Source organism: Hermetia illucens, chromosome 3 (assembly GCF_905115235.1).
Source record: "Hermetia illucens chromosome 3, iHerIll2.2.curated.20191125, whole genome shotgun sequence".
Classification (NCBI taxonomy): domain Eukaryota; kingdom Metazoa; phylum Arthropoda; class Insecta; order Diptera; family Stratiomyidae; genus Hermetia; species Hermetia illucens.
Window position 1 is genome coordinate 68,159,719 of NC_051851.1, and position 26,841 is coordinate 68,186,559.

The window sequence follows — 26,841 nt, forward strand, 5'->3', positions numbered from 1 at the left end:
AAACTTACTGAATGATGACTGGGTATTACAGGTCATAAGATCATTAATATCAAACTAGCTGAATGAGAAACATTGTCATAGGCAACTAGACCGGAAAGTTCAGATTCAATTGCAGTTCCTTGCAATGAGTTTTGTAAGTGCAGTAAATGAGACTTCATTACCCCAAAGTAAATATCAAAACTGTATATTCATATTTAAATTCCAAAAATCATTTCAATGCGCATTATCAAAAAAAGGTTTGAATATGATTCTCACTGATGAAATGCTGGGTTAAGAAAGAAGTTACTTCACACGCAGCAGTAGTTTATAAGCGCAATTTTATTCGAGATATTTATACCACGCAAGTGCTCTTCATTATGAACTTTTCTCAGTGGATATCCAAAGACAGGTTTATCTTCGGCATTTTTAACGGCCTTACACCTAGCCGTTGTTGATACTTTTAAATGATAGTGGAGATTTGAATCAATGACCAGAATCGTAAAAAGGTCAATTTTATATGTTTGAGCAATACTGTAAATCGGTAAAAAATTGCGTAAATTATTTCAAATGCCTACACCCAACAAAATTTTGCAAGAGGATAAAACCGATTGCCGGTTGCCGATTGTTATCGTATGATTGAAGTTTACATAAGGGACTGGTGATTGCCAGGCAAGGGTAAGATCTTTTCACTATGATTGAGCCAATATTTCACACACATTTCACCCAACGTAATGTAAGCCGAACTCATTGTTACAAGCTCTGCTGCGTCAGAAATTTACAAAAGATCATAGGTCCCCGAGCGAAAGTGGCTTGTGGTCAAGGTAACTACGAGACAGTTTAATTTAATTGAATTCAATTCTATTCATTAACTGCTTGCATAATTATTCTATACTGAAAAGTTAATTTATTGATTTGGAACGTGAGTAGGCATTGCGTTCTACATAATCCTTTTAAATCCATGAATATAGATGATTTTACTAAATACATGCATTTGTATCACTGAGTAATTAATTGGTCACCGAAAGTTGTACTTAAGTTTCTCGTTCGAATAGTTACAAAATATCACATTCCTAATCTAATTCAAAATAATAAATTCCAGTATAGTTTAGGTTAGAGAACTGGAAAAATGTAGTATCACGTACTAGGGTTACAAAAGGCATATTATAATATCACTTCCAACTGTCCAGACAGTGTCCTGCATATGCGGGCTAATCGAATCTAAGGGCGCTGAAAGACAAAGCGCACAGATTCTTTGCTGAAATGGACCATTTTGAGGTATCTGTATTTTAAATGTGACCAAACTGGACAGGTTTCTTGAAATGTAGAGCAGTTTCCTCCTCTTCCCCACATAGGCTTCAAATAGCTGACACCACGACACCAATTTTGAATAGCTGATAGTATAAGGAGTACGGCCCCAATAGAAACCATCGACCTCAGATTCCTTCACAAAGACTTTAGCTCCCCGAAAGGAGTTCAATTGCGATATGCCAATGCTCGGCTTTGGTCCCAACATTGTGGAGTCAGACCCTTAACGTCAGCCTCTTCATTACCAATAATCACCAAATGTTCGAGCACTCAAATCAGGAACATTTTGACATGTTATTGTATCTCCTATATACATGAGCGTTTAATTTCCTACTTTCCTACCAAAATTCAGTGTCAATTAGTATAATCTGAACAGCGTGTGACAGACAGAGAAACAGACAGGAAACCGATTTTAATAAAGTTTTATTTTGCACATGAAATAGAATGAAGAAACAAATCTTATGTCATCTACTCCCACTTCAAAATCGGTCCTTCATTATAATATGCATACGTACCCATGTAACTGTCCAGTCACCACTAGGCAATTCCAGAATTCTCGACGATTCTCAAAAACGTAAATGAGTCTCTGTGTAAGGTACTATACTCCACTACTACGTATGCCTAGAATCAACGATTATACTTAAATACTTGCTTCCAAAGGCATTAGTTTCACAGAAATGTTGAAATCAAGTTCAGCTAACTGTTATATAAGCTCTTCAAAAAACCAAAATATTTACCAGCATACGTGTACATCGTCCGTAGGCACAAAGTGTGAATAAATCCATTAACTAGCTGGCGAAACTTTCATTCATTCGACTGGTTTGCACTGACTGAAGCCATACTCTAAAAGTCAATAAATGTCATTTTGACAGCCACTTGCTGCCTTCTTCAGGGAAATTTCCTACGACTATAAGGAAGTTGCAATCTTTCTGTCCTTAGAGAATAACACAGAGTTACCTTCTCTTTGCATAAGAAATAGCGTGCCATCCACACGTAATCAAGGAAGGAGACCACACCCATCTTCAAGGGACTCATCTGGGGTGGCTCTTGCCACGAAGCCTCATCGTTGGTTGTCTGGTACTACGACAACCGGAATAGCCCTCTGAAAGCATATGTTTCAGGAAAGCTCCTGGGGAATGTGATATCGGCCCATTGTTCTTTCGGTTGGCTTTGAAAGTTTCGTGCAGGTGGTGATTATTCCGATATCGCAGGCAGAACTCCTTTTGAAGGCAAGCGTAGAGTTGTGCTTTTACAATTCAATTGTCGTACCTTTTAATTGTGATAGAAGTTTTAGATGGGCCTTGAATTCAGTGTTATGAAACCTGAACCTGCTCTCAATATGAACCAGTACCGCAGTGTCAGTCACGCGAAGCTTTGATCCGAAGAGGACCACAGGAATATGCGTACACGGTAGGTACTCACCTTGAACCCCTCGGACCTTTATGCATGGCAAACACTGAAAAAACAATGCATGCAAAAGACTTATAACTTGCTTGAGCATCCTCTACAAATTTAGAACTTCTTTTATTAGCAGAAGGATCACCACCCTCATCAACGTTAGCAAAATTATATCTGAGAAGTAGACACGCTGCCGGATCGGGTCGAGAAGTGGAAAAGTGAAACTCGTAAACGAATCGATAGTTATAAATTGACTTATTAGTAGGTTAAAGAAACAACCGTTTTTATGTTAGCAGGCAGCATACCAGGTAAACTCAAAACTACTGAAAAGCGAGAGTGCACTCCCAGTAGTATAGCAAAATGATGGAAGAAAAAATAAAACCGCTTGGCAACACGTTCCAAATTCAACTACAAAACTCGATTAACCCGGTCTATATTAAGAAAAACCATACTCAACACCCCTTCACTCCTTGACATAATATGAGGCTCTGCCTTTCCAGTATCTGCTTTGCTTTGTCCCTTTCTAATAAAACCTTGATGCTCAAATTCAACAGCAATTTAACTTGAAGAATTATATTGAAAAGAATATAAGCTAAAATAATTCATGAACCAAATTATTCAACGATAATAAAGGAAACAGTAAAAAAAGTTCATTAAGTAGTAAAAATATTTTTGAACATATTCCACTTAACTTGAAGCATCAATCTATCAATCCTCTGAGCGAGGTGAAGTCGGATCAAGAGCATATCAGTGAATGGAATTCACATAGTAAACACGTGGATTATCTCTGGCAGCAATTTGTCGATCTGCATGGTGAACAGAACTGGGATCTCTTTGTTGAGATTTGTGCCATTCAGGACGGCATGGTCACCACCCGACCTTATAAAAAGCTCATAATGAAAACGCGATGCGGAACCACCAGTGCAGAATAGTCGGTGTTAGAGACGTTGGACCATCTTATTTCTAGCTGCTTTGTTATGGCGCCGGTACAATTCACGAACGGGCATAATGTTGTATGTAGGGTCATCCACCCAAACCTTGCTGACTAGCATGGGCTGATCACGGGGACATGTCCGATTTACCGGGATAAGTCGCAAACAGTATTCGATAATGGAATGCCACATACCACACAGCTTGACATGCTGTTAGTTGACAAGACTTATCGCTTTGCTTATATTATTTATGTTGCTATCCCCCATAATAGCAACATTGAACGGGAATACGTGGAGAAGAAAGTGAACTATGAACCAATAGCTTGAAAAATCCAAGAAACTCAGCGTCTCAAGAGGGTGGTTGTAACTCCCATAATATTGTCAGCTATATGTATTGTACCTAAATCCCTTATAGCTTTTCTTGATGTCCTAGAACTCTCACAGAGTCTGGTTCAAACCATGAAAAACACACCATTCTGCAAACGTGCTCAATGTTGCGGAGCGTTATCGATAGATTTTTCGACTAACATTGTGATAACTTAGAAAAAGATACCATAGATTTAGGTAAGGTGGGAGCAGGGCTACCATTCTATCTCGCTGTAACTATTTTCCATTCTTTTCAGACATTTCATATTAACTGAAATCGAAAGGCACATGATTTACAGTCCATACACAGTTTTTATTAAAAATCTAATATTAAATCTTAAAATCCTACATTTCTACTAAACTAATCCTTTCCACCGACAATAAATAGGCAACTATTCGAAAAGAAAACTAGTTGACTGGTTTATGAGCATACCTTACTCGGTAGAACACGCAGGAGCTAGTTTTACGACCAAAGTTCAATAAGCAATTAAAAGACCCAGCACTCTACCATCCGTTTTGCCTTCCAGGCAGGATAGGGAAAATGCTAAAAATGGTCATATATAATAGTACTTTCTCTACCATAGAATATAGCGGCAGAGGTGCATATCGAAGCGTCAGTTTCGTTGGTGGCCATTCTCATTGAACAATAAACACTTTCGACCCATCAGCGCTATAAAAATATAGCTGAAGATTGTCGAACTTGACATAGTGGGGCAGGCGGCCTTGATTCACAACAGCGGGAAAAAATACTCGAATGATTAGCGTCTAGCGTATGTCTAGCGGTGATGTTTGAAAGTTTAACCTCAATGGATACCTGCATTTAGCCTATAAGAAAGCTGGATATATCACTGTATCGATAGCATGAATGATATTGAAGGCCTGACATATAGCAGCAGGAGTCCCATAGCCAGAATGGTTCAGTCTACTCTGTTGTAAACAGCGCTTGATAGGAAACACTAACTGCGAGAGGAATCGCAGGAGGGTAAACATACCTATACCATTAAGGGTGTACATACCGTTCAGAATACCTTTAAGCAAAGCAGCGTGTGTTATTGGAATCATAGTCCCAATGAATCTTCCGCGCTGTCTGCGATAAAAGAAGAACGAAGTTTCCCGAAAAGAATAGGGAATACCGAGTAGCTACAGGACAAGCATCACAAAGTGACAACAACGGTGGGATGATTCGCACTGAACCCACACACTCACTCTTTGTACTAGGGAGCAGGTTCAGTAACAGCGCAGCGCAGCGCACAGCAGTTGACTACCACCTGAATGTCCCGGTTCCTAAAAGCGGACGATGGAAATATTTATATCTATCTAGCTTGGATGATTTTCTCTTTTGCCACCAATGTGATTGCATATCTGAACACCTGACGAGGGGCTTGGAAAATTCTCTGAAAGTCATCTTCTGTTCGTAAAACACTGAAACATTGAACTTTTTAGGACCCTCATCGTGAAGTAACAGGTACTTTTAATGAGGCTTTGTTTTATCAAAAATTTTAAAAAGACAGAAGGTTGATAATATCATTCAAAACGATTTATTACTTTTTTTTCGCTTTACAAGGTAAGTTAAGACGGAGAACTATGCGCGATATCGTGACACTATCGGTAGATGTGAGTTCAAGGCCCATCCTATTGTCGATCTGTGGAAAAAAAATAGACGAACAGAAGTGATATCTAACCCTACCACCATCCTTAAGGTGGTCATCCTGTGTGGAGGCCGTTTTTTTTGCCTTTTTTTGGAATTTTTTTGTGAAGAACTGGATGAAGATACAAATGCGAATGGTCGAATTTTTCACCATAAATTTACTAATATCTTGACCGTTCATAGTATTTTTTTCCAGCCCGATCACATGGTTGATTATTGAAATACTGAGAAATATATATATCCCTCTCCAAAAAAAGGAGCTTTTCTGCTGCCACGCTAGAGGGCGCTGTGATCATCTTAAAGAAAAACAGTAAACGGCATTTTAACGTGCAGACTTAACTACAGTCTGCAAACTAGGAGTATTAAAAAATATTAAAAGCTAAATTTTATGAATTTTGGTGTTTTTTCAGGGCTTCTCCAATGAATAAAAAAACCTACTGAATCAATCGCAATTATCCCAGTTTATGGACCGTAGAAATATGTTCTGAATAAGTCATGAAAATTTCAAAGAATTTCGTTGGATAGACTTCGGGCTATGGTGGCAGCCGATTTTCAACATGCAGTTTCGAGAAAAACGCATTTTAAAAGTAGAATGCGATTTTTAGCCATAAAACCTTAACTGGCCATTAATCTGCTATACCTAATCCATAAACCTTAGGTTTTTTCAAGAAACACATGTACAGTGTTGGCTTCAATTCTCGTCTGTTTAGCAAATTCATTTCAACATCATTCGGACCGATAAATACTAGCTTTATTACGGCGATTGACATAAGTCTGGCATGTAACTTATCACGTGTTTAACACTATAATTTCCGAACGACTCCGAATATCAAAAAATCACTTTACCCATATATTCTACACTATATCTAGATACAATTGTTGCCAAAAAAAATCGATTCCGCTGATCCGACACACCTGATGACCCCTTTAACTAGTTAACGCACCACTGACAATTGCACAAGCAACATTTAGTTAGATTTTACTTATGGCTAGAATCATTAGCATGGTGAAGAAAAAGCACAAGTCGAAATGTGCTGTAATGTGTTATCGATATCAGGTCAGTTCTACATATGAAAATTATCTGGTAAATTCCAAACTGAAAAAAAATGATAAATATCCATTCATAAAACTAAGATTATGATAGTCTTAAAGTTATAAACAAAAAACCTGAAAAACTAGTGGTGGAATTACATGCACTTGACCTCTGCCAATACGTCAAGTCACCCAAGAGGATGTTGAAAATGCGGCTGAACGCGCACATTGGCGTCAAGGCCTCAATGAATTTATTACCCCAGGATATACTACAATATATTGACAATACAAAAATCAAATAAAATCGACAATATTTCCATTGCAGCAAGTAAAAAATTCCAAAATAAAGAAATATAATAGAAAGAACTCTGATTTAGCTAACTAGTGAACCTAATATTTTCTGATTTTCTGATGAAATATGTCTGAATTCCAAAGTGTAAAATTACGAGCTAGCTTGCCACTCTACCCATTATTCTGAGAAATACTTCCAATTTAAAGTAAACTTGATTATCGCGCAATGTGTGATACTTGCATTTGCAGGTACAACATATATTTCTATAGGTGCTCATACAAATTGGAAAACATTCGAGAGGATACCATCTTTGGAAATGACAACACTAAGAACGATAACTTCAGCATCGAAGAAACTCCCAGCGATGTTACACAAGTCAACTTAAAATAAAAAGTCAACCGAAAATCGGAAAGATATGTACAAGAATCTCACCGCTCGCCTAAAAAGCGTAAGTAATTCCTCACTGAATGGATGAAGAAACCCGATCTGGTTTAGTAGTGAAACTACAAAATGACAAAAAACCAGTACGTTCGCATGTATGGCAAGTGTGTTGACTATCATTTCCATACATCCCGTTGTTTATATGTACATAGTGAAGGTTTGCACCAGACGCTAAGAAACCTCAAGAGCTGGTTTCCACTTTGAGGCAAAGTTTCCATTTTTAGATATTGTCCTTGAATAAAATTTGATTGCAGCAAACTGGTTTCCTTGCAATTCCACAAAAACTTTTCTTTGAATTTGCATCAAAGCGAATGAATATGTAAATTAGCAAAAAGGCGAATTTTATCCTTTGTACTCTCTTAACTTAACACTTTAACATTAAATGAATCTAAACTAAATGTTAATAATTTTGAGATGGTATTTTCATGGGGGTTGTTGACTGGTCCGCAACCTTCTCCACTATGGCATTATTTTTTCATAGTCAGCAGTTAAAAATGAATAACATTGCTGTTGTCAAGGATATCTTTGAATAGTTTATATGTAGCTCCGCATCAAATTTTTGAACATATTGAAAGGAACGCACAACTTATAGAGCACATATGTACCATTCATGAATGAAAATCAATATCAGGTAAATGCACTTTGACCACATTTATAGACAACCATCCTTTAAACAACATTTTTGGACATATTTCTGCATTGTTGAGGCGCTCATTTCGCAACTGACGCTCCCAATGTTGGTTTTAAGTATTTGAATGTGTGGTGTTAAAACATATGACCTTGGTGGCTTCCTTGTGAAAATAGAGGTCTCTTTCATTTGGTTTTCAAAAAATTGCATTTTTGTTGTCCTTTGTGGCACGTAGCTCTCCCCTGCAGAAACGACAAACCTTTCATAGTCAGAACTAGGTCATACAAAGTATTACGTATTTTCGAAAAAATGTGGACTAGTGTCACCTGTTACCGATAAAAGGCACCATATGGTGAGACCTGATAAAAGCACTGGTTATTCAATAACTGCTTCAAAGGTCCAGATGTGACAATTATGCTTGTTAACATACCGGTTTCATTGGCAATGAGAATCATCTGAGGAGAGGATTTTCTTTTCAGAAAAACTAGCATCAGTAAATCAACAATATTCAAAATGATCTTCAACTTTAATTCATGGTCCAGTTGGGCTTCAGAGTGAAACCCTTCTTCCTATTTCACTATGTGATCATTATGTTCTTATTCGAATTTCTAGCAAAATACATATTTAAATATCTCTATTCAAAAACAAAGTCCTTTTACACCCAATAGAACAACACAAATTTTACTTATTGGTCTATTGGATACACACACCCACAATGTTTAACGATTATTCAAATTTCTTATCAACTCCAATTTTTGGTGCTCATTTTATTTTGTGTCCATATACGAGGGTTTGGTGAAAAAATTGTGTCATATTATACACTTTATCGTTATGTTGGTCAGAAAATCCAGAAACTTTGAGAATATCATGACTATCCTACCATTGTTTGGGTAGGTATCGTTGAAAAAAATGCTGGTCTGTCTGGTTGGAGTAATTGATATTCGCTGTGGAATTGATGAATTGATATGTGATGATGACGTCATACAGTTTGTAGAGTGTACGACATTCACAAAAAATGGAAAAGTTTCGCCTCCTATAACTTTGTTAATAATAGCTGGATTTTCTTTAAACCAAAATGTGCATTATGTTACCCCTTACCCTCATGCCAAATTTTGTGCTTCTGGGATGGACATAAGGGGTGTTTCAAGGTAAATTTCTAAAATGTGGAAATAAATTATTATTAACTTTATTTGTGTAGATATCGGAACCGGATGTATTTTGGATAAGTTGGATGGGTTCTGTGAACGAGACCTGTTACACTTTTTGATGGTCATATTTTGAGCCCTCACTCCCCTATGTTTCACCCGATATCAAATAACCAGTTTCGAAAAGTAATAATTAAGCCCTTTCGTTTGATACCCCACATAGCGACATTCTGTAAAAAAAATTTTGTAAACTCCACTCACATGTATGGGAAGCCCCCCTTAAACTTAACCCAAAATGGCGCCACTTGCTGCATGTAAGAGGAACATCAGATCACATGCTCTCCCCAATTTTCGCGACAATCAATCTAGCCGTTTCCGAATAAATCGGGTGTAACAGACAGACAGAGAGACAGACGGACAGACAGACACCGACTCGATTCTAACAAGGTTTTGTCTCACACAAGACCTTAAAAAGGATTTTTTTATGTCCATTAACAGACCACATTTGTGAAAGAATTCAGATTACTTTAATTGAAACTCTAAAAGATCAATCGGGTGATCAAATAAGAATTGACAAATATTTGCATTTTTAACCAGTTGAATTTGATATCAGATCAAACCGCTTAAAACTAGCTTATTTAGGTACCATATAACAAATAATTGAATAGTTATAACTGTGAATCCAACGTCAGTCAATCCGACTACCCAAGCGGAACTAGGCGACAAAACTTAGCTGCATTATTATCTGTTTACACGAGAGCAAGGGAAACAAGTTAAGAGGAAACTGTTTGAATATTCCAAGGTGAAATAAAATAAAGTGGTGGTAGTCGACGACTTGTTCTTCTTCGTAGTGTGGAGTTCCTTTCGAACGGAATTTTGACTGCTATATTCTGATGCAAGCTGAGAAACAATTACCACGACATGTAGAGACGCATCACCGCATGCATTATTGCAAATGTCAAGGAAATTAAGGTTGTTCCGGAACAAAATAATTCTAATGCCGCCCAGAACGATATGGCGATACGAAATAGTCCCAATCTATTATTAGAACCCAGAGTGTCCAAGCCTTATTGTACAAACCAAGAGTATTAACTTAAATTCAAAGGTGTTCCCATACTAGTTTAGAATTCTCCTAGCTGGATCTGAGTGGTGCCCAGCTGTCAGTAAGGATCGTAATTTTTTGCTTTTTATAGTTCCTTTGAAAGTTAAAGTAGACACACCGCTCGCCCGCTGGTAACCCTGGATAACTTGAAGATTACCCTCTTCGTCTGCATCTGTTTGTAAAGATGAAAAGAGAGGTTCTCCAGGCTGTTGGGCATGTTCTCATCTTCCCTATGATAGACATACAAACCACTCTTTAGAGTTTATATAATTTCCCAGATTAACGTCCCATTGTTATCATTGGCCCTATTATTGCAGGGTATCGCCAAAGTAATATTTTCGGGATGCACCTAAATTTCGTTTCTGCTCTGGTCTAGCAAATTATGAAAGCAAAGAGATATTCCCAGGACGCGTAGTCCTTCGACTTTCAACGCCTTGAAAAGGAAACAACAGTCTCAAAATTTATTTGCGGTGGTAACTTGATGTAAAAAACTTTAAAATCTAACTCTACTGTTGTGCCAAAATAAAAGACTAAATTTTCTAGAAATGGTGAATAAAAATTTATATTTCTCATATACCAATATTTCTAGGACCAGTTTTAGTGAGTTTTAGTCTAAAACACATTGAGGATAACTGATCCTCAAAATATCGGTGTATGAGAAATATAAAACTTTATTTTATTATTTTACATATCCGAAAAATCTAGTCTTTTCTTTTTGGTTTTTCTAACTAAATAAAATTCAGTTTTCCACATAGCTTCCCATTAAAAAAAAAAGCATTTTCCACCGGGAAGAAGGGTTTCTTGTTCCAGTTTCGAAGAATGGAGTTGGTTCATTCAGGAGTCAATTTACTTTTGAGGAAATAATGAACCGTACATAGGACATCATTTGAGTTTATCTTTAATACCTCATTAGTTTCAATTTTCAATAATTTTCTGAGAAAACCGTCATGGTTAAAAATTTTTGGAAAAGTCATATGAGCTTGTTGAATCAGAACACGCGGAAGACCGCAGAAAACAATAGTTTCCTATTGTTTTTCGCGGTCTTCAGCGCGTCCTTAGAGAGTATGAAACGAAGAATAAGCCATAGGGTGGTGCTGCGAATACAACGCAAAACGCAACTCGGTCACTCGGTCAATGCTATGGAAAAGTCATCTACTCGGAACCACAGTACACCTAATAAGTAGTATCCACACTCAATAGACCGGACGTGCGAATGTATTAAGGAAACTTCTCATAGACACTAAAGCACATGTAGATACTGCCAAATGTTGGGGACCAATGATGTGTACGGCTAAGCTTCCCATCCACATGGTGGAGAAAGACAGATGTATATTTTGTTTTACACAAAACATGCTTTATAAGATATTCACTCTTCAGACACTTAATTTAAAAAAAAAAAATTCATAAAAATATACATAGTAGTTTCAAAAAAGCGACCCATCTCACCCTACCTTAATTCAATCTAAAGCAGGAATCAATCATGCGTCTATAATTTCAAATAAATCATTACGCATAAATTTGCAATTCTGTTAAAGCTTATACATTCCATTAACCGAATGTTTCCTTCATTGAAAGTTCTTAGGAAAAGCCTACTGCTTTGCAAGTTTATGCTTCAGAGAAAAAGTGGTCGGTAAAAAGAAAGGAAATAGGCCACGCCCAATCAAGATCTACACAAGAGAAACCGCTTTAAAAATTTCAGGAATTTTAAAATTTTACAGTCCAGTTTCAGCTCTCAAAACCTGAAGTGAAAAACTCTCTAAACCTGACGTGATCATTTACGTATATATATTCGTCAATTTTATTAGAACTGTTTATATAATATTATTATTTGCGATGTTCCTACGGATCGAGAACCAATGAACCTAATTTCATTGATTCTATGAAATGGTTTAGATTCTCAAGGTCTTAATTGCAACATAGGTAATAGAAGTATTATCTGAGTGTAGGGCTGGCACAAGATGCTTGTACTGAGTACTCATTATGGATGGCGGGCTGTGATTCCGGTTACAAAGTCCGCTCGTGTCGGAACGCGGCTGTCGGTCCTTTGCACATCTGACGTTATACTGAATTCTTGGTTCAGTTCATTAGACCTTTCGCTGGCTATAAAGAACTACATATGCTAATTCTAATATAAGCGCTCGTAGCTAAATTTAGACTTTTATCCTCTTTGATCTTTGGTCAGGTTCATTCAGAAATTGGCACGTTCTCCTCATTTTCCCACAAAACTGAAACTAATAGCTTATGAAAAAATTAAATACCACAAACTATGTGAATTGATACATAGTTTGTGGTTTGAATATTATTACTAACACTTATCTAAGTTGAAACCGATCAAGCCAGATCCATAGCAAATGGTTTGAGACACTTTTGAATTAAATTAATCAATAAAAAAAACTTGGATTTGATTCCTCAATTTGCATAGATCAGTGAGCAACATTTTCCCTACACCTGAATAAATTTTCAGTTACTTTTTGCTTGAGCTGAATCTTATTCGATTTACATATGTATGTATTAATTGAATGCGGATTGTTTGCCTGATAGAAATGCCTTCCAAATAAATTGCGATATTTTGATGATAAAATTTTCAAGGTGAATTTTATTTTTCAATTATGTAATAAGTATCGTCAATCTTTCATCATAATTTACGAATTAATATCGAATAGTGCGTTTTGAATGTCAATGAAGATGGTTTTGTCTAGTATTTTCAGTTGAAACGAAACAGGTTCATCGTAAATCTGAAAATATTTTCATTACTCAGTGAATATTGTTCCAGCTATCTACCTGCATTATTTGTATGGGGATTTATGTGATTTGCTCATCTATGCTAAAAAGAAGTCAGAAAAATGACACCACTTATTCCTTTTTGAATAAACGCAGTCAAGTGCATACATCCATCGCCGTTATGTACATATGCAACACACCCATGGAAACAGGCAAATTGATTTCTAGGTAATTGATCGAATCGATGGAAGCAATAAAAATCGATTGGGAAGCTTAGTGATGAAGTGTTAAAAGTTCGTCTCAAAATAAAAGTTATTTAACGAAAATCAACAAAGCCATCGTAATAGATGCATTACGAAATTTTTGTACGCCCAAAGTCGTTAAGCGAATGACCCTTATGTTTGTATTGAATAGATGTAGAAAAGCAGAACTATGATGACCAAATATATAGATATATATCTATGAAAATTGTTTAAAAGTGTTAATTTGCGGTATGAGAAGCATTTAATCTTGACAATCGAAAATTTACCTTTATTAAATGAACAATTTATTACAGAAGAAGGTGTAAATTCTTTATTTGCTTTTGTGATAAAAATAGTTTTATAGTTAAAAGAAAAAAGTTCTTTTCATTACTTTCTAAAAAATACTGTTCTTTCTTCCATTTGTAAAGCACAGATCCCCATTGTGTTTTTGGGTGGGTGTTGGTTTAATAAGCAGAATTATTAACTACGACTACTTGAATCAAATCTCGTTCAAACTAATCATTCCCAAAGAAAAACAATTTCTAGCATCCCAAATGAATACCAAACTTCTGAATGTAAATAATAAAATAATAGAGCAATAATCATTTTAATGTGCTTTATTATCCGCTTTTCTATTACTTTTTTCTATTTATGTGAATGCAGATTCCACTCGAATATTTGTAATGTAAAACCAAAACACAATAATAAACTGACACTGCAGTTTCCACCTGGCGCTGTAAATAATAAAGTTCCTTATACACCACATTCTCCATGCTGACTTTAAATGTTTATGATGCATTTATCAAGTTCAAACGAGAGACTATGTCGAAAGACAAGAACTCTGTGTACATTTTTAATATACTCATGTGAACATATAAATATAAACATATGTCCATATGAGCATACATATGTCATTCATGCCTTCCTCAGTAACTGTAAATTTTCATCATTCTGTGTTACTGTTACTTCTGACTTCCTGAGGTGGTCAAAAGTGCTAAGTATCTTTATGAGAATTTTCGCAATTTTTGTTTACTGCACTTTTTGATGCTTTTTAAAATACTCAAAACTAAACATTTACACTATGGTTGAATAGACGAGTTAGAATCTCGATGCAATATGCCTTCGTGATTGTTGCATTCTATGAATGAAGTATAATATCCCTCTTACAAAATATCCTTGTTAATTTTAGAAACAATTCACGTAATGCTCGCATATTTTATATGAAGAGGTGGAGATTAAAGTTTAACAGCAATACTAACTCCTCTTATAATACAATACAAACAACAAAATCCAGGTCATCGCTGGCATCCTTTAATAGGCACGTTCAACAGATGGCACCGAGAACCCTCAGTCAAGCCAATGTAACAAACTACCGAACTCAGCAATATGTTCTAAAAATCGGCGTGAATTAACTATTTTTAACAAGCGGAAGAAGAGATACCCACTAAAACCAGAAAAACCAACGCCTAAGGGCACAAAAACAAACATGTAACGCACACGACCTACACAATGTCAAACATAGTAAAACAAGCAACATAAACAATTTATGATGGAATGAAACGAAAGCGTGCCATAAAGTCGGTATTCTAGACCAAACTATCATATCTAATCGTTAAGACATATAAAGAGGTAACAGGTCAACGTAAAAAAATTAAAAAATATTCAGAACGTCTTTCCAGCAATCTCTATGTCACTAATGTTTACACAGAATATCAAACCTTATGCTTGGACATGGACATAGACTCAGACTTCCAGAAGTAATGTGGATATACGCTGCTAATATTAGACTGATATTTGCCTCTGCATCCTAAGGGGGGTGCTAAGGTAATACAATAACTATATGCCTAAATATTACCGTTACCATGGGACGTAATTTTAGATGGACTACTCAGTTTGCATCCCTTAGATATATATATTCAGAACATTACAATGCGAACGGCTCACAGACTAATTCGTGGAAACAGCGGACGTGCGGGACACAAAGCATTCGAAGAGGTATTAGAAGAACTGAGTCCAGTTTTTGTTATTATATCTCATATGACCCTCGGATCTCCATAAATCAGTTTGGCCAAAGATATAAAGTTAGTCTTAAATGTAAAGAAAAGTGAGACGAATCAAAAAAATACGTGGCTGGGGTTATGCATACTGATGTTTCAAAAACAGAATAAAATGTTGTAGTAGACTTCTACCTCGCAAACAAAATACACAGTGGTCCTTTGGGATAATATACAATGGTCTTTCAATTTGAAATAAATGCAATTCCAAGACAGATTCCCCAGCCACGTCGCCAGACGCATCAGACTTCACATTTTTCATGACACATTCCTGTTGGAGTGCGTAGCATCACGGGAATTCTTTGATGCTCCTATCTGGGATATTCAGTTCTTTATTGCATGTAACAGGAGATTTAAACAAGGAAAAGATGTACGCCAAACTAGCCGCACAAGTGCTAACCGAAGTACAAAATAACATGAAAATTCTTCGGTGCCAAAATCGTTTGCAAACATGACATCATCATTGATGCTATAGGTTTATCGCTTGCACAGGCTCAACCGAGATGACAATGAAACTGAACCCAATCTAATTGAAAGTATAATAGGAGAAAAAAATAATAGTAAGAAAAGGAAGTTGTTTGGGTGCCCTATACTCCACAAAGTGTGAACAAAAGCATACTCATTCGTTTTTAGCATTATATTTTCAAATACAAATTGGAGGCAAAAAGCACCTAAAAGCACATGCTAATTATCTAATTTAACATTAGAGCCATTATGCATCACGAGTTCATACCTAACCGAACTATTGTCAGCATACGTCTTCGGATAAGATATTCCAGACTTGGAAATGCTACCTCTACTTTCGCAGAGAGGTACTATTGTGAAGGTTTGATAAATTATACAATAGAGCACAAATTAAGAAAGCGAAAATTCCAGTAAAAATCGATAAAGAATGGATGGCACAGAATACTTCTTTTGATGAGTGTCCTGACTATTCCAAAGGTGTCGATACATCCGTAGATCCGGACTATGTAATCTTTCACTCTCCAAGGTTTAGTTAGGAGGCTAGGATAATGAAGGGTGTTCTTCAGGTTGAGATGCGACCTAATAATGGACTAGAAAAGATAGTGAGCGCGCAGCAAAACTGGATTATGGTAACTAACAGAACAATGATCATATAAAAGAAACTCAAGATTGCCCCATGCGTATAAAGGATGCGCTGATTTGCTTAGGAACTTCGCCTTAAAGAATATGCGTTGAAAGTGGGTTTGATTTTAGTCGGTGCAACTTTAAATGGGGCAGGATATTTCTTTAAATGGTCCAGGATATTTCTTTTAGCCGGCCCTTCGCCAGTTGTATTTACATCATCCTCGACGTCACCTGAAGAATATGAACGAGTAAGCCATTTCTCGAAATCGCTCCATAGATCTGAAATTTGTCTATATATCTTCTTCCCTATTAAATTCCCTACACGATTCTATAAATCTTCATGTTGAAGTTTAGGTCTTAAAAATGTTCTCGGGATGAGGGAGGCTGAAGCCAAATTTCGATTTTTCCCTTATTATTATCCTTTAAGTGAAGCGAAGTCAAGTTGAACTCTTTGACAGCCGGGTTAAGAAATTCTCACTCTAAAATATCAGTTACAATATTGTCCTTAGTGATAGGAAGCATAATTTGAAGTTGGACCGGTCGTGAATCTGAAATAAGGGCATGTAATGGTCGGTCAAAAATCTGATTTGATTATCGTTTCTTTCTTCTTCTTCTCTTTCTGCTGCGCAAAATTTTGATTCTAGGTAAATAGTGATTTCAAGATTTAAACTGAATCACCTAAGCCCAATATCGAAACGGGAGAGTTTGGATCAAAAAGCTTCCCCTTTTACAGAATTATCTCCTATCAATGCTTCTACAAGGCGCGAACGAGACGTGGCAGCATCTAATTTATAAAATTTACAAATAGTTTTTTCTTTTTATAATGAAAGAAAAATATCTATAGTCATTGATTAACTCCAATCCATCCTCTCTTCGTCAGAGGCACATGTAGTTGGCACATGTGGTATTTCGTCTATACCGGAATATACATTGGATGTTCTACTTAACAACCATGATTAGCACATCGAAAGAAGGTTTTGTAGTAGTTCTTTCTGAAGAATATATATATATAAATATACTTATCAAAATTCATCAGAAATTAATTAAACCAAAGAAGCTCTAAAGCGCAAAGTCATCCATGTTTCCATTTGTTTTTAAATCTTTCTTATTTGAAGAGAAAAAACCATTTTTTTCAATAACACCATTTGCCAAAAGTTAAGTGCAACGTCTCTACGCGAAAGAAAACCCTGAAACGGGCTATATTTCCGTCTATTTCATGCTCAGCGGTAGCGAGGTGCTGACGTGATCAATCAATTAGTACCTCAGTTAGAGCTTAATGTTTGTTGATAATAAAAAAGTTTCTTCAATACAAGAATGAGAAGTTTACACTTCATCTGTTCTGCGCCGGATAAATTTGGGACAACCAATACACGACCTTGCTGAGAAAGTCGATTTAATTGCATATTCACCTTTCTAGACATGTGGAGCTTATGCTACTTTCATTTTCTTACCATTCAGCTGCTAGCACCATTCGAATGATTCTAGGATGGGAAGAATCAAAGGAAACCTTCATCATAGGTTTGATAACCAATTTGACCTTCTTTTTGGAGCTTTAAGTACAATTTTTGGCATGCATAAGATCACCCCACCCCCCAAATACTGCCACCATCAAGTATAGAAGAAACAGTCCGTGCAATTCATCGCCTCAAAAATTATAAGTCGCAGGGAGCCGATGGAATTACAGCCGAATTGGTTAAACATGGAGGCGACCAATTACAACAAGTGATTCATCAACTTGTGCTCAAGGTGTGGGACAGCGAATCAATGCCTGACGACTGACAACGAGGCATTATCTGTCCCATACATAAAAAGGGAGATATCACACAGTGTATGTAGCAATTATAGAGGTATCACGTTGCTGTGTATCATTTATATAGCCCCATACGCCCACAACATCATTGGCCCATACCGAAGAGGTTTCACTCCAGGCAAATCAGCAACAGATCAGATTTTCTCTCTGTGGCAAGCGATGGAAAAACTGTTGGAATATGGCCATCAGTTTCACCATCTCTTCATCGAATTTAAAGCCACCTATGATAGCATAGCCAGGGTAAAACTGTACACGGCCATGGGAGAATTCGGTATCCCGACGAAATTGATAAGACTGACTAGGCTGACCCTGACCAATGTGTGAGGTCAGATAAAAACAGCAGGATTACTCTCAAGATCATTGAACATCAACAACGGTCTACGATAAGGCGATGCCTTATCATGCGTCCTCTATAACCTGACCCTCGAGAAAGTGATCCGTGATGCTGAGGTAAATGCGAAGGATACGATCCTCTTTAAGTCCCCTCAAGTACTGGCCTATGCTGACGATATTGACATCATAGGAAGAACGACCCAACACGTACAAACTGCCTTCATTCAGATCGAGCAAGCGTCGTGAGATCTTGGGCTGCAATGAAGGCAAGACAAAATATATGGTGGCAACGTCGGCACCGAAAACCAACCAACCAACAACATCAAACCGCACTGGTCAAACGGGAAGAATAAAGATAGGAGACTACAACTTTGAGCCCGTTGACAATTTCTCCTATCTAAGGTCGAAAATCACAACCGATAACAACTACGATGATGAAATCTGCGCGCGGTTATTGTCAGCCAACAGAGCCTATTTCAGTTTACAAAAACTTTTCCGTCTCACCACCATACACCATTACTGTACAAGACAATGATCTCGCCAGTCCTCATATATTCCTCAAAGACTTGGTTTCTTAGCAAGAAAAGTTGCGAACTCTTGACCGCATTTGAGAGAAGAATCCTCCGAAGAATTTTTGGACCCCTACAGGATGGACGATTCCGTAGTCTACATAACAACGAAATCGATGAGCGATGTCTTGACTGTTAAGTTGTGGATAAAATCCGGCTCAATAGTTACGGTGGGCGGGTCACTTGATCTGTATGGATGAAAATAATCCAGCCTGGAAAATCTATAAAGGGCATTATCTATGATAGAAAAAGAAGACGAAGCAGACCCTGCCTGAGATGGAGCGATGGCGTAGGTCAGGACGCCAGACAGCTTTTAGAGAAATCGAATTGGTGGACCTCGGCACAAAACCGGGATATCTGAAGATCCTTATTAAGACTCTCGATTAGTACTTTTTGAAGCTGGTCTTACTTTTGCGATTTGTTAAAAAGACGGGGAGCGGGAGGGGTGCAAAGTGATGATTTCTATAACGGACCCATTCTCAGAAACTACCCAACCGAAAAATCTCAAAAAAATCATGAAGCTGCCTCTATACGGTGCCCAGGCACCGTACTCTCCATATCGATATCTGTTCAAATTAAATTAATAATAGTATATTATCATATTTTTGGGAAAATTGAGTAAAACCCCCCTTAAGTTAGTCTCAGAGTTATAAAAGTGGATAGCAGTATAAAATATAATATGAAGCATATTTTCCCCAAGTTTGATCAAAATCATACTATTAGCAACAAAGTTACAGTAACTCAAAATTGTCTTTACCGTGTAAATTTACAACCCGACTTAGTAAATCTGACATGCTAAATGCATATTCTTAACGGGCTACGTACAAATGTGATAGTTCTACACTCAAATATACTTACAGAAGAAGCAAACAAAACCTTTCATACCTGAAGCGCCCAGCTTCCGGTTTCCCGACTCTCAGTTTAAAATAGAAACCATACCAATGGTTTCAAAATGGAGATCGGGTAGAGCAAAATGAACCTTTTCGACGCCTTCTACTCAAAGCCGCTAAAGCTAACTGTGATACTTATCCAGAGTAATAGTGCTTCATGCACCAATCGCGGTACTTCGTTTTAAAATGAGGTGAAACCGGCGAATTTCTACCGTAGAGGCATTAATAGTTTTCATTTTTGGCAACCAAACGGACCAAAAATCAAAAAAGTCCCTCACATGATACTATCTTTTTGGACGAGCGAATGTATTTTTTTAAAATAATAAATGACAGTTTCATGGAAATAAAGGCAAATATGGTATCAGCGGCAAATTGATGTGTGCCGAGCCCAAAGGGAGCCAGTTGTAATGAACTTGGAATATTTGATGGTCAGTCGACTCTGCCGAATTGACCTTTGTCAAGCCTCCCTCCGTTTAATTTCACTTTAAAATTGCCGAATATTGATCGTGCAGTTTCACAGGAGTGTCTACAAGTAACTGCAAGACGCTTCTGCACATCTCCTTTATTTTTATTCATTTCATGTTTCTACCAGTTGCCTATCGTCTCCAAATCTAACAACCAGCAGCAAAGAAAGTTTTCGGGGAAAGAAGAGATGATTGCGTTAGTCGCCCCCAACGTTCAATAACCTAGTCTTGGTGGTCCAAAATGGACTTTGTGACCCAAAACTGATAACCTAACATGATCTTGATAGGACCCAACGAAATAAAAGAACCCACTCGTGTACGGACCCGAACTATTCCGAAATTGGGAAAACGTGATCGAAGGAAAGACCAATACAAATAGTAAACTCAAAACTTCCTTCAACCTTAATTTCATGATGCCATGAGGATTCCGTTGTATTGAACATACAGATCGTCATACAAATCCTATGGCCGCTCTTTTATCGGGCTATTATGATAGGCTTGAAAAGACTAATGCCATTAGCAGAAAAATAACCCAGAGTCAGCGGTTTGTATTCTGAAAACGGTATATGCATGGCATTACTGTCTTTTTAATTTTGTGAGACTTAGCAAACAAATGGATTCGGAAAAGTTAACAAAAATCCGTTCAGTCATGACGGCCTACTGCAGTTTTCCAACTGACATTAATTGCCAACGTAATAAAATATAATTAGGTATTTTATTTAAGAAGTGGCATTTCTTCTGAGTATGGATGGTTGAGTGGTTAGAGCGGCGTGATCAAAATTGGGTTGCAGGAGTTGATCGTTCATCTTGCATATATTAGCAAACACAATATATATACGAATTATATCCAGGACCAAAATTTTCTTGTTTAGACTGATCTCGAGCAGCTTGTCCAAAAATGAAATGATAGCCTCATGGAACACGATTTCAGGCACAATCACTGTTAGCGGCAGTCACCTGCTTAGAACTGAGCGATTCAAATACATCGGGTCAATGCTATCAGCTGTGCTTTGAAATAGCTTCATAGGATGAAGTAGCTTTCCATAACTAGTGTTCTTTGTCATCGACGTCTCAACGAAAGTCTCAAGCGTCCTGTCACCCTCTATGGTTCTGAGTGTTGGCCGACTACAAAAGACAATAATCGACGCCTTGCAGTGATCGGTATGGGTTTGCATCGATCGTGGGAAAATTACAAGAGAGGCGTCTTCGATGGTATGGTAACGTAATTCGCGCAAATGAGAATTCACTTCCCAAGATTGGTCTCAAGATCAAAGTCGATGGTAAACGACCAAAAGGCCGGCCAAAACAACGGCGGCTAGATACTCTGGATAGGGATTTAAAAGCCTCTAGATTACATCCAGATCAGGCATTTGGTAGAGCCAAATGGCGAAACCGATAACGACGACGACCCCGCTTATGAACGAGACAAACGCTGAAGAAAAGAAGAAAAAAGAAGAATGTGGCGGTCACATAGAACGATTGTACATGAGGAACAGGCAGGAGCAGAGGCGCTCTGTTCACGCAGATAGCAGAATGTTTATAAGGTTCGCGAATTGAAAAATGCGGCCATTAGATTAAGCTAGAGGAGATATATTTGCACAGCCAAGATCAACATAGTCTGCATTAACACAGCATAAGGAAAGTGCCCTGATCCTTTCAGATAAAAAAACAAAGTCAAGGTAAAAGGCGTTTAAAGGCGGCTTATAATGCGGGAATTGCAGTAGATGTCACGCAAAGCAATGAATTGCAACTTCATATAACAATGACGAGCAGCTCGCCAAAAATTATGTTGTAGAAAAACCTAGCGCATGGTACGATTGCCGAGCGGCCGATGGTTGAGCACGAGCCATTTGATCCGACTCTCCGGGTTCGAATTGTGCTTGGTAATGGATGTTTTTGTTCGTTTTTGTGCTTCCTCCTTGCCCTAAGCTTATTAATTGCCCAGCATTAAAACACAACATCATAGACTAGTAAATATATGAAAAATAACAATACGAAAATAGACGGTATGAATGCCTTACATTCCACAAAGAAATGAACAGCAGACATTAATAAAGAAAAGTCCAGAAATATGGTAAAATTCTTTAAAAGCCAAGTGTTGAATATTCAAATCAGAACCAATATTATTAACAATCACAAAGAGGATTAATGTTCGATGTGCCTAGGTTTTTAGCCTATATTTGATATATGTACCTCAAGTACATATGATAGACGTACCTCAGTGTGTGCTGATAGAAGTCAAATGTTCAAACCTATTTTCAGATGAAGCTAAACACCCGGAAAGTGCATGGTAAGTCGCGCAAAAACAAATTTTAACCTCATGGGAGTTCATTTATTATCAATATTTCTGGTACACAAAGGTTTTCCATTTCCTATAGGGGTATATTCGGCAACCAAAGATATTACACCCGCACGCTATAACAAACATTTTAGAGAATATAGGCCTCTCCTGAGAGTACAGTTCGCAGCTGTCGCCTATTGTTTTATTATCGGGAACCATGATTATTTAAGTCAATCAATTTACATTTGATTTATGCGTGTGTTGGAAAATAGAAAACTTAACTGCTGTAGTTCGTTCATTAAATTCATCTACCAATGAATGAACTAACATATATCAGTAAACTTTTCCATTTCTCTGGGTTGCATCTGGAAAATATGAAGTAGTTTCTAACAAATTCGTAAAAATTTTAGAATATGTCCATATGCGCCGAATATTTTTTTCTTTTTAAAATCAAATATTCCATCGGCTTCTCAAAAGTACAAATACTAACTATAAATTAGGTTTAACATTTAGTTCAGCGTAGAGCCAAGGGGCAAAAAATATTTCATGGTTAATATTCGGTTATGAATTCGTAATAACGAAACGAAATAAGAGTTGCAACAAATAATACCACAAAGAACATATGTATATACATACCTGCCCTCTAAGAAACTGATATGGAAATACCAAACGTGAATAATTATCAATGTTAAGTGAGTCAAAGAAAAACTGAAACATTCTTGAAATGCAATCTCTGAAAAATTCGTAAATTTTGATATAAGAATAAACTGTTGCCGGATAAATCTCGAATAATGATTATTCAGGGTCAATTAACAACTTTTCTGTCATAAGAACTTGATCCAGTTTGACCCTCTATTATTGTCAGAACTTATTGAATATTTGGCAACTAATAAAAAACACCAATACAAAAGTGCAAGGCAACCTTCAGACTGCCTTCGTCCGATCAGAATCACTTCCGGATTTACTATGAACTGAAAATATGCAAATACCAGAATATTGAACTCAAATGTTGCTTAAAAATAGTCAAATTTCGCTAATTATGTCTACCAATATTGACCAAATATAATAAACAAAAACTTGGAGGCAAGAGTTGGGATACAATATCACTTGTTATTGTAAAAATCATCATTATCTAATACCTAACTTGATAACTACTGCAGATAAGATAAATTTCCACAAAAAACCGTTCAGCTATATCTTCTCTATCACTTTATCAGTTGCTCAAGAGCTTTTTATATTAGGTATTGCAAATTTATCATATTGTGGACAATATCAAGCACGAATGTACATATGGGCACATTTCTATTGGCATATGCACAGACATTTTTTCAAGTTAGATATCTATGCTCCATATATTTATATTAACACCTTTCGATTGGGATGATCACTACAATGGACTCACATGCGATTGATTTCGCTATTATTGCGAGAAGAAAAGCTAACAACGATTATCACCGTCCTCAAAAATGTGAATAATAATCTAAGATAAGACTCTCGAAACGTATTTATGTATGTATAAGAGAGCATATGCTTTGTGTGTTATCTAGTAAAATATTCACTGTTCCTGTTCAAGTGAATCTCTGTCAATGTCGGAGATGAGTGGCAATGGGGAGTATATAAATATCGGAACTTGTAACCATCGACAAATTCAGACACTTCACCTCCTTTAGAACTTTATTCCAGTATATACCATAAGCAAAGAAAATTAACAAGAAAACATTCCTCACAACCCTGAAAAATATTTTAAAATCGTCAAATTGATATTGAAATTTAAAGAGCATCGTCATTTGATTTTACAGATACTTTCCGTGTTCATATAGATAGGTCCTTCCAGATCTACTACGACTGTAGCCAATACCCACTTGAAAGGGTGCCTTTGTATGAATAGCCACACAAATCACAATTATAGATAAACACAAACATTCCCCAGATACAATTTACTTTCATTAAATCTTAAATTTTTAAGTTTAATTTTAAGGTTTATGTTTTACTGCACTTACCATTTTAATGCTGTTTTATTCACCGGAAGGAAACTTAAGGGAAGTATATTCCGAAAATTAAAAGTCTCCTTTCCCTCGTGTCAAACTGTAGAAAATCCAATTCGAGTTACACTTTAATATTTTACAGTCACTATAAGCACTTTTTAGTTTCAATTGCTACATATATTCTTTGCAATAGCGCATGCACATACTCAACCTATCTGGTAAGTATAGCCACCAAGTACATATTATTTTATTTCCGCTGACCGTACTAAAGTTGACTTTATATTTGCAAACACTGCAATTTATTTGTATGTTTTACTCAAATTTTAAATTAAGACAAGACACTATTCCTCTAAGCTGACTTTCTCATCTACGACAGGGTTCGTTCTCGCACTTCAAAAAATTCCAGCTTCTGAACGTATCCTTTCTGAGTAAGAACTAGCACCAATTCACGACACTCTACATACGCAGAAATCTTAAGAACTTCAGTATTGCTGATTAATTATAATTAGTAAACAATAATGCAGTGAGAAATATAACTCCCGGACTTGAAGAGCTTTGAGTTCGACTGGGCCTGTGACTGTAACGCAAGTAAGTCTTCTTCGAGAGTATCACCTGAGTTTTATACGAACCAACCCCACCAAGCTGGGCGCAAGTCGCGCAACCCGGCTCGCGAAGATTAGTAGCTTCAGCAATGTTGACCATCTCAACCTGTGCTGCAGCGCTGGGAATCTTTATTTTCTAAGTCGCAGCTTGTACTACCGGATCATTGATCTTGAGTTGTAATCCCCATTGATCTTATGATAAGTTTTACTATAAATTGCCTATTTGGAAATATCTGCAACAACAGATCCATGAAGAAGATATTTACATATATTGTAGCTAATAATGACGCAGCTATCTGTATAAGTTATTAAGGAAAATTCTAGACCTGGAACAACGTTTAAAATACCAAAGGAACCAGAATACCAATACTCGAATATGGATTACGAAACCCACAATCGGGGAATAATTACTTGCACTATGACGTAAAACTGGTGTTTGTTGTTGATTGTCAAAGCAAATTAACATAGGGGCAAATACTTTTAAGCCAGGTGTAGTATAAAATTACCATTTTAAATACAATTAGATAATAATTAAGTTGAATTTTACTAAGCTATACTTATACCCATTAATTTCAATTTTTAATACGCCTCAAATATAAAAGTCACCCATTAAAGTGCAAGCTTATGTTAACTAGTGCCCTAGATTTCCAATTTCTGTACATTTTCATTTAAGTAGGACTGGTTTACAATAATAGAAAGAACCCTAGTTTTGAACTATGTTAGGAGAATTTATATTTTATTCACTTGTAACTTAATTATTACGCCAAGCCAATCATTCCAGCCAATCAATAATTATAAGCTAAGTACCTGCGGTATTTCAATAGAAATTATTGAAGAATTTGATTTTAATTATTAAAGTAAAAAATATAATATATAATTACACCCATGATTGAATTACCCAGTCTTTATGTTATTATTCAAAACGATGTTATTAACTTAACAGAGATTACATTTTCTCCTTTTTTTCAAATACGGATGTAAAAATTATAATAAATTCTACAATCTTCTAGAATTTCAACTTTAATATAATAATAATATAAAACTCCCCCATGCCCTCTTTTGAGAGTTGAGAAAGTAGGAGGCGGGCGTACTTTAATTTGAATGACTAAGAAACACCATGATACAAGAGACGTCCAGAAAGTAAAAATATTGGACTTCCCGCAGTCGTAAGGGATTGTTTAGGGATTGAGGAGTGCTAAGTCCGCAACCACTTTAAGTTGAAATGTTCCAAATGGAGAGCAACTCACTCTCACTCTTTTGGTCGATGGATTCTTCTTTTTGGCCTTCACACCCAAGGTTCAAAACTCAGTTCCATAGGGAAAGATTTTGCGCAATGTTGGCGATACTATCAAGAAGCCTGATCAAAATGCAGCGAATTTAAGATTAGTATGTTTGAAAACTCTTGACCAAGAAGACTGAATACAGGAGGAGCAAATTAAATTGCGAAGGGGCACGTAGTGTTATTGCGTATCCGTGGGGTAGAGACGCCTGTGACCCACTTGGTTAATGTAGTGATGTGTCGGATGGCACCCA

At 36.8% G+C, this 26,841-nt stretch overlaps 1 protein-coding gene across 1 annotated transcript in view; it reads right to left on the reverse strand.

Moving 5' to 3' along the window:
• Nucleotides 1–25,303, reverse strand: part of LOC119650809 (elongation of very long chain fatty acids protein) — a 113,661-nt gene extending 88,358 nt beyond the window's left edge. The window contains exon 1 of the mRNA XM_038053947.1: nucleotides 24,722–25,303. Within this exon, the coding sequence (XP_037909875.1) occupies nucleotides 24,722–24,724 (3 nt within the window). The 5' untranslated portion in view covers nucleotides 24,725–25,303. The remainder of the gene's footprint in view (nucleotides 1–24,721) is intronic.
• Between the last annotated feature and the right edge of the window lie 1,538 nt (nucleotides 25,304–26,841).